This window comes from Uloborus diversus, chromosome 1 (genome assembly GCF_026930045.1).
Source record: "Uloborus diversus isolate 005 chromosome 1, Udiv.v.3.1, whole genome shotgun sequence".
Classification (NCBI taxonomy): Eukaryota; Metazoa; Arthropoda; class Arachnida; order Araneae; family Uloboridae; genus Uloborus; species Uloborus diversus.
In genome coordinates, this window is record NC_072731.1 from 153,417,470 (window position 1) to 153,427,425 (window position 9,956).

A 9,956-nucleotide genomic window follows, 5' to 3' on the forward strand; every position below is an offset into this window, starting at 1 on the left:
TTTCATTCCCCTCCCGTTGCAGGTAATACAAAAAAATAGTTTACGCATGAACCCATTAGCGCCAACTTAATCTGTTGTAATAGTTTAGTGACATTCTTTTAAATTATGTTTAAGACATCAAAAGGCCGAGCTAACTATAAAATGACATTCTAGTCCAATTGTCGTGAAGAAATTAACTACTCTTGACATGATTTGAAAAATAGAAACGTTGGAAAGCAATTTGGAAACCGAAGCAAAGCCGTACACTAACTAAAAACGAGGCTAATAAGCGCTAATCGGTTAATAGAGTTAATGAAACTTTTGTGTTTGCAACGAAGCGAAAACAAAAGTCGAGTAACTGTATTTCCGCTCCCCCCCCCCCTCTCCAATAAAAAAAAGAGTGGCGAGTGGCGAACGATTTTCTTTTTCACATAAAGAATTTATTTCGGTGTACTTATTATTATTATTGAACTTTTTTTTTTTTCAGTTTTAGTCTTTAGTTTTAATTTTCTATTTTATTCATTGATGTTTTTCGTTTCTTTTTTTTTTTTTTGTTTTTGTCATCAGTTTTTTAAAAATCCTCATAAAAATGGTGAAAAATCATATTTTCGCACTCAATAAAAAAATCTTTTTTACATTTGTTTACCAACTTGTTTTTATTTGTTCCATTTCTTGCTCTTTTTTCGCTAATGTGCAGGCTTTTTCTTCAATTCATAATGTACTCTTCCGTTTTCATCTTACATTTTAAAAGATAACTTTTTTAACAACGGGGTTGTTTCCTTCAGGCAAAAATACTACTTTTAGTCACTGAAGCTGATAGAATGAGCAATAAATAAATAAATAAATAAATGAAGGTGGACACTGAAAATACTTTCATTTTCCCAACATTTAATTTTTAATCAATTTTTTTTTAAATGCCCGATTTTTCTATCAAAGCATGGTCTTTATGACGTCACAAGTGATGTACTTTGGCGCGCATTCCACTGATGAACTGAATGTTTTCGCTTGCTGTCTACCGCGTTTCCAGGTTATGATAATTCAGAAGCGAATTAAATATTGCGCTCTGCGCTAATGGCATCAGTGAGTTTCATCACTTGTAATGTTATGTGCAGAAATGTAAAAAAAATGATATTGAATATGCGCACCGATTAAAATATTTTTTTAAAAATACTTAACTTCGTTAAACTATTTAAAAAATGGTCAAATCATAAGCTTGTTCTTTCAGAAAAAAATGCTTTTAAAATTTCAGAAACAACCCCATTTATAGAAATGTTCGTAAATTTCGTTAAAATAAAAGTCTTTTTTTTATTAAATTGATAGCTTTTCTTTTTAAAGAATAGCATGGACTTCCCGTTTTCATAAATAAACCAATATATTTGGCTGAGAAAGTAAGTTAAGTTAAAATTTGGACTTCCAATTCTTCTTCGGCAGTCAAGGGAATTCAGAAATTCTCAGAGCGTGAAGAATCTTTTCGTGTAGTTTTACAAAATTTCTAAAACATTACAGTTTCCTTGAACGATGGTTGGGTTATTTTTAGGAAACGGGACATGAAGTTTTTCCTCTCTTTCTTTAAAATATTTTTATTCGTGTACATTTCGTATTGGATGTTACAAAATTGCTAATAACTTTTTACTACTTTGTAACGTCCTACTAAAAGTAGAATAAATCTATTCTTTTGAACATATGTTTTTGAAGCTAAAATCATGAGTTATATATATTTGTAGTAATATTTATTGTTAAAATCTTTGAGAACTAGTTATTTTTTCGAAACTTAATATCAAAACGTCGTACCCATCTTAAAATGATGCTAGCATTTAGTCTTAAACTGCTAAATATTTGTTTACCTACTTGAGGGTGCACTGTGAAAAAAATGTGTAAGGTTACCAGTATTAATGGTTGTAATATTACACGAAAGCTGAAGTGTGTAGCATCATTTTTTTAAAAACTCAAATTGTTGGAGGAACCTTGCACTATGGTTTCAGTAGAACTCAAAGCGCATGCGCATAGATGAGAATCGGCGCAGAACAGGTACACTTTTATTAGTGAAACGAAAACCGTCCTTGGTGGCCCAGCGGTATAAGCTCTTGCGTTGCGACTTGATGGTAAGACTCGTGTTCTGTGTTCGGACCCCTCTCAGGTCATTTCCTCTCTTAGTGCAATAAACATGTCTTGTTTGTAAATTAAAATAAATTTATAATTGATGTATATTGGTTGTTGAAAAGCATGAACTTGATAACTATTTTAAGAAAGTCAGATGAAAGCTCACTTTTTGCTATTGGGTAACCTTTCAAGCAATTTCTCTGTAAGCATACAGAAAATTCTGGTGTAATCTTACGCAGAATTAGTGAGACGTTACGCTATAGTTACATTACCTTCTATAATCGATGTGTAACTCTACGCCAGTTATATCAATTAAGCTACTCCAAAGCAGTGGAGGCAGCAAAGCTGCCACTGATTTTATGGAGTAAGGTTACACAATTATTTTTTTACAGTATGAATACACACACACACACATATGTATATGCATATACCCAAGTAGAACAAATAACTTTTAAAGTTTCGTTAAAAGTTTTAAAAGTGGATGTCATAACGTCAACAACCATTTTAGAACTCTTATATTATGAAGCGTTCTACTTGGGTGCACACACATATATGCATATAAATTGCCATTCTGCATAGTAGTTCGTAGACCTTACAAAGAAAACAAATTGACTTATACTTGAGTTGACTCAAAAGCAATCGCAAATTAGGTGATCCTTTCATTAAGGGGAGCTTCGGATTATTATTATTTTTTTTTAAATTCATTTTGTAGTGCTGTTCATATTAATTGCCTATTCGCTTACTCGTGAAAGTTAAAAAAAAATCCTAAGGCTTTGAATAACTTAAAAATTAAAAATTTGAATGCAACATTTTATCCTTATAAGCAAAATTACTAGGGTTTCCAATCCCGCGCCAAATTCAGTCCCGCGTGATTTCGGGATTGGTAGAAGTCAATCCTACGGAATCCCAGGATCCCGCGGGATTTACCTTATTCTTCTCAAAGTTAAATTTTAGTGTCAAATAGAAACGGTTGCGCTTTTTATAGAAAGACTGCTTTTGTTGCTTGAGTTAGTAGTTTTTTCGAACTCTCTAAACCATTTGTATAGTACTGCAAAGTCTCTACAAATAGTAGAGACCAATTAGCAACTATCGTTTAGTACGCTATAGTGTGCCCTTTGCTTCGTATGAGATGGGAAGGGATTTTTGAGCAAAAAATAATGCGCTTGATGAAAACGCGTGCTTTGGCTCCACGGCAGTTGCTTTTACAGAGTTTAAATAATTGTGGACATTTAGCATAGACTTCATGACCTTCTAAAATATATTTTTCTTTTCTTATGGAAATCATGCTTGGCTTTTGCTCAAGAACTGCAAATTGCGAACGAAAACGATGTCTCTTTGACTTTTGTATTGCTGCATCCAATTTTACTTGCATTGAGAATACCCACACCCAACCTTGTTGCTACATAAAAGTTAGTCATTGTATCAATGCATTTGATTCATTACAGCAGGGAGAGAACACTGATTGGTTTCACTAAGTCCTAGACTCTGTAAAAGTTTTTGGATAACATCGCCAATTTTACCTCTCACTTAAAAGAGATATATAAAATCTTGAGCCGCTTAACCTGCTGCGAGTCTTCTTGTGTTTCATCCATGTTTCCGTCGCCTCTTATAGAGTCGTGCCGAGTATTGCAGATTAGTCAGCTGATTCATACAATATAATTTTCAAGGTACCACCCACATTTATAATATCATTTCACGGTGACAAAGACGTCAGTAGGCAATTTCTGCAGGTTAGAGAGCATACATAATAATAGATTTTTCATTTGATCTTCTTCGGGAAAACATATTGTGCACTTTCTTCTTCGGAGAAAAATATTGAGTACTTTTAGTAAGTTACAGTTTTTGAGTGTTTTCCTCAATCTTACTAAAGCGTTCCAACATTATATTCAGGCTACTCCAGCGGGTTTTGCAATTTGCAATGCATTTTTTTCTAAAACGCAATTTTCTGGGATAAAACTTTTGTGATGGTTTTCGAAACGTTAGTAATTTTTACGCAATTTCTGAATTGCTGACGTATTAAAACAAAAACCTCGAATGAGAATATCTATTCATTCTCAGAAAAGTATACTCTATTTTTATTGCATTCTTTAATGGTAAATCCATCGTTCATCATACGAGACACGAAGTGTTTTGTGCCTTTCTTGCAAAAATACGAAGAAGGACATTCAAACTTAATGCTTGTGGGAAGACTCGTTTTATGAGCGGCAAAATTTGGAAAACGTTTGCATGAAAAATCTTTGCAGGATTGGAAATCTTGCGGAATTTTGCTCTCAATCCCGAAAACATCATGTGGGATCCCACAGGATTCGAGATCGGGATTTCAAGATTGGAAACCCTGAAAATTACACTACAATTTTTGTGAAGAAGAACCACCTTGAAATTGTAAAAAAAAAAAAAAAAAAAAAAAGAAAGAAAGAAAGAAAGGTAAAGAAAAGAAAAACGGGTAGAGTTTTGAAAAATACGTTTTAAGGAGAACTTGCTAAGTTGAACAATATTCTTTAACGAAATTTCTTGGCAATCAAATAAGCAGTCGCAGCTCCCCCCCCCCCAACACACGCAAAAAATAATAAATAAATAAAATAAAAATAATAATAATTTGAATTCAGGAATTTTAAATTCAAATTATATTTTTCACAATCATGAGTTGCGACAGGGTCCTTCTCATTGGTTATCACCCCACTCGCTTGTTTCCAAAAAAGGGTCCAGTACCTCCTCTTTGGCGGTTACGTGTGTAAAGTTGTGTATGTGTAGGCTTGTGTGTGTGCGTAGACCTGTATGTATGCACGTTGGCTTGCGTATATGTGTGTAAAGGCGAGTATGAGTGTGAATGAGCGTGCGTGTGTCTAGGACATGGACGCCACCGACCAGGAGCAGCGGCTACCGGGGGACAGCGCTCAGGACCAGAGGAGTCGCGCCGGAGCCGCGCCTGCAGGGAGCGGTGGGGTTGAAAAAGGAACCGGACATCAAAGACGCTCAAGTGAAGGCAATTAACAATCGTGAGTGCTCAAAAAACTTGAATACCTACTTTCTGTTTTATTACAAGTATTAGTAAAGATAAACAAATAATCTTTAGAACAAAAACAGTTTGAAGCTCTACAAAATAAAAGCCCTTTCCCATTTGTGAATATTCTTCAAAAAATACATATTTACGCAAAGAAATGTAGGACAAAACATTTTCGAATGAAATGCAACTCATATCCTTCAGGCTAAATGTTTATTCCTACCAGAAACAAGATTTGGTAGTTTACCACTGTGGAAACAGCTCTATAAACCGACAGAAATTATCCACAAGACCATAAAAAAAATCTAGTGCTGGAAATTCGGAGCTTCCGGGAACCAACAGCAACCAGTTATTTCCGTTGTGTTTTCGGTTATTTTCCGCAAGTGTCGGCTGTTATTATGCAGAAAATTGTTTAGGAGAAAGATTCTGTTTTATTGATGTTTTTATACATGTTGCAGACAATAGGCGGTTTTTATAACACTGAGGCTAAGCCTACAGCTTTTGTGATCTTCTTTTGAAAGTTTACTGATAAAAGATACAGTGACACGGGAAGAAAATTTCTTTTCTTTCTTTCTGAGCTATTAACTAATTTCCTAATGCGACTGAGAGTTCAAATCTTAATTATAATACGTTTCTTTCTTCTGTACAGTATGTCTAAAGTAGGGATGCACCGATCAACTGGTAGTAATTGGTAATAGGCCATAATCAGCCTTTTTACCTATTATATTTATAATGGGTCAATTTTCATTGATTAATAATTGGAAAATATTCTTGTTTTGAATAAAATTTCTACAATTAAGCCTAGAACAAGTATGACGATAAATAAATGCGATTTTCATCTACAAACAGTAATGAATGTCTTAAAAAATTTCAATTATATGTTGTTATTATTATTATTATCTATTTATAACTACATTTCTACTATTATAGTTATAAATAGATAATACTATTTATTTCTACAATTAAGCCTAGAACAAGTATGAAGATAAATAAATGCGATTTTCATCTACAAACAGTAATGAATGTCTTAAAAAATTTCAATTATATGTTGTTATTATTATTATTATCTATTTATAACTACATATCGCTGTTCTACAAGATTAATGACGTAACCTTAAATTTTTGAGTAGTAGAGTTTTAATGCTTAATAATGTCACAAAGGCTTTGTGATACCGTTAAAGTCAAGAATTCATTGGAATAGGAATAATACCTTAAGAAGATGCGTTACACTGAGAATTCATGAGAATTGTACAAAAAAAATTTCATGATGGCTAAAAAATACTAGTTGTATATTGCTATGGTTTACTATTTTGGTCTTCACTGTTTACGCATCTCTCGAAACGTTAACCCAAGATGAATTTCATGCCTCAAGGCATTTTCAAAAGTATTTTCGCGTCGTGGAAAAAACCCGACGATATTCCTGCCGCCTATAGTACCTACAGTTATAATTATTACTTTGATAAAGAATAAAGAAAACAAAGAAATCAAGAAAATTATTTGAAATTATTTCCTGATCTTCCAATGAAATACTGATTGTTATTTTTTATCCGTAAGTTTTTCTGTCGGCTGGTATTTATCGATTGCTTGAACTCTTTAAAAGTTGAAATCATTGACATAGTTTCAGTCGGACATAGTTCAGTTTAAGTTGTTCATAAAATCGAGTCAAACTACTTAAATTGATTATGTTTATTTCATAAATGAACTTATTTTACATTCTTTCCTCGGTCGTTTGGTCTTTCTCAAATATCATTTATGATAGTTTAATTTCTGACTTAAAAAATTGCACTTTTTTTCTGCATATTTTTAGAGTTGATTTATCTTATACTATCTTAAAACGATTAACTCTTGTGGCTGACTATATATATATATATATATATATATATATATATATATATATATATATATATATATATATTTCGTATCTCGGAAACGGCTCTAACGATTTGGATGAAATTTTGGAATTAATTGTAATCTTGCATTCTAAGTTAATCTACATCAGTGTTTTTTCTGTAGAAACGCGATCTTTTGCAAAAAACAGTTTTTTAAATATAAAGTCTAAATGAAACTTTGAAAACAAAAAAAACTTAACATTGACACAAAAGGCAGACGGTTTGCAAGCATAACAATGAAAATTTCTTTTCTCGCTTTAAAATTTTAAACTTGCTTACGGTTGCCAAGCTTGGCTGATATTAGCCACTTTGGTTAATTTCCAATCACACTTGGCTAAAAACAAATTCAAAATCATTATGTAAGTCGATGTAAGGCTTCTTTTTTTTAAGCGAAACTATTGCTTGACTGTCTTATTTTATTTTATTTATTTATTTTCTTTTTTACACTTCAGAAAGTTTTATATGTTTTTTAAATCACGCATCCAAATTTTATTTCAAAAAAAAAAAAAAAAAACCATATGTCTTGAGACTGTTTACATTGTGTTAAGACTGCTGCTGTTATAATTCGTTGGAGTGGTTTGTGGATCATCAGTTTTTATGGATAGCATGCTGTATGTAGCATTTTCTGGCGTAAAGTGACCAACTACCCTAAAAGTACTTGTTCCAAATGAAAATCTCGATTGGGATAAAATCATGAATTGCAACATAGTATGTATGGAAGTATTGCGTTAAAAACCGATTTCAATATAGTAAAATCGGCTTTAAGTTCAAAATATTTAGCCTTTAATTTATGACAGGAAAATTTTATAGTGGAAACAAAAATGTGACAGATAGTTTAAAGCAAAATGTCGATTTAATTGCATTCAAAATCTTCTTTGATTTTTCAATCTTAGCAATTTTTCATATTTATTGTCGCCATGTTTGGTCTTAGAAACTACTTTTTTTTGGCAATACCGTGCGTTAAATATTCATACGCAACCAGCTCAGAGCTTCCGTAGGTGTATGTCTGTGGGGAAGAGGAGGCCTATATTTAGTAGTAGGCTTCTTATAGCTGAAATGATTATAATGCTGATGAAGCGCTTGCATGCATATCTCTCGCTTCTGGGAAGCATATCCAACTACTGTCGAGAACCTTAATATTTCGTTAACGTGATGCTTTTCAAGTATATTTGAAAAAGTATCGAACCTTAGAAAAACACGAGTTGACAAAAAACAATTCTTTTATAGCCGAGCGAAACTCGGTCGTCCAGGTACTAATTTAAAATCGTTGAATTTTTTCTCGTCGTCTTCAAAAAGGAATTCGCCACCGTCGATTGAGAAGGATTTTAATTACATTAAAAATTTGGTTAAAAAAGGTTATAACTGAAAAGTTTGAAAATATTGTAACTTACTTTTAAAAAAATGATCTTTCGACTGGTATTAAAACTCGAAATGTGCAAGCATGTTTTCTCCATCAAATTTTCTAATGAACGCTGATTCAAGTTTCAATTGATAAATCCGGATGTTAAATTTATACAATGATGAAACAGAGCTAAGCCAGTTAATTTGAAACTAGTAGTACCCGCACGGCTTTGCTCGTAGTAGAAAATCAAATGGTCATTTGGTTCGCCTGTATATTTACAAATAATGGATAATGATTTCTCGAATTTCTCGCTAATTTGCTGTGTTAATTTGCTCGTTCACGTTATGGTAATTTGCTCTTCCATGTTATAGTAATTTACTCGTTCATGTTATGATAATTTGCTCGATAAAGTGTTCTTAAAATTGGAATAGAAAAAGAACAAAATCGAATTTTTGAAAAATCGCTTCGAGGTGCTCATCTCTATGCTACGAACTAATATTGTGCCGAATTTCATGAAAATCGGCCGAACGGTCTACGCACTATGCGCGTAACACACATCCAGAGATCCAGACATATACAGACTTTTAGCTTTATTATTGGAAAAGATAATCAAATTTTTGTCTACTGACTAAAACTATATCGTCCAGCATTTATCGAGGTGATTGTAATTAAAAACTTTGACTCATTTTTTCCATTGCTTATTTATTATTATTATTATTATTATTATTATTATTATTATTATTATCATTATCATTATTATTATTATTACTATTATTTTTATTTTTATTGATTACGTTAAAAACACCCACATAAAATAAACGAAGTTTGGAAAAAGTGCATATTTTGCGACTTATTAAGCTTATTGATGGCCTCTTTATTTTTATAGCATATGTTGGAACGAAAGGTTATGCCATGTGTCAGTATTAATTCATTTATGTTTTCCCATTTCGAGGAGAAAACTATTTGATATTGCATCTAATTAATGTCATCGAAAGGGGGAAATAAAAAAATATCTTCTTGTATTATTTTAACCTCTCAGTAAAAAATGATGATGCGTATTTTTTTTGGAAAAAAAAGTCCATTATTCTTGTGTTCTTCAATACATTTCCGTGTATTTTTATTTAAACCATATTGTTATTTTTTGCTCCTTAAATAATAGATTATATCAACTCACCTCCTGACGGTGGCCACATCACCTCTCTCGACGGACAACAAGAACCTCTTTTCATCTTGACTGAGCTGTCCGTGCGCCCTCGGTGGGAGCAAAGGAGGTGCTTCCTCATCTTCAGCTTCTCTTAGTGGACAATGCCCGTCCTCACAGTCCCCAGGTGCCTCCTCCTCATCCGTTAAAGGATCCATCGGTCACCGAGGATGATATAACGCCATGCCTAATGGAGAAATAAGGAGTACATATCATATCTCTGGGTTACATGAGTCAGAATTATATGCATGTTCAAATTAGTGTTGCAATAGATTACAATTTATTCGTAATTATTACTGAATATTTTGTGACAACTATAAAAATTTAGCAAGTAATAATGGATGCATCTACAAATGAGGATTGAAAATATAAGAAATGCTTTAAATGGCAGGTTAAAATAGAGATTCAAAAACTGGGCATTGTTTTAAAGTTACAGGAAACTGA

General features: G+C 32.6%; 1 protein-coding gene across 1 annotated transcript in view; it reads right to left on the reverse strand.

The window, feature by feature from the left end:
- The window catches only part of LOC129216404 (transient receptor potential-gamma protein-like), a 133,935-nt gene extending 124,265 nt beyond the window's left edge, over nt 1–9,670 (reverse strand). Inside the window, exon 1 of the mRNA XM_054850622.1 lies at nt 9,486–9,670. Coding sequence (XP_054706597.1) covers nt 9,486–9,670 — 185 coding nt within the window. The remainder of the gene's footprint in view (nt 1–9,485) is intronic.
- Nucleotides 9,671–9,956: the final 286 nt, after the last annotated feature.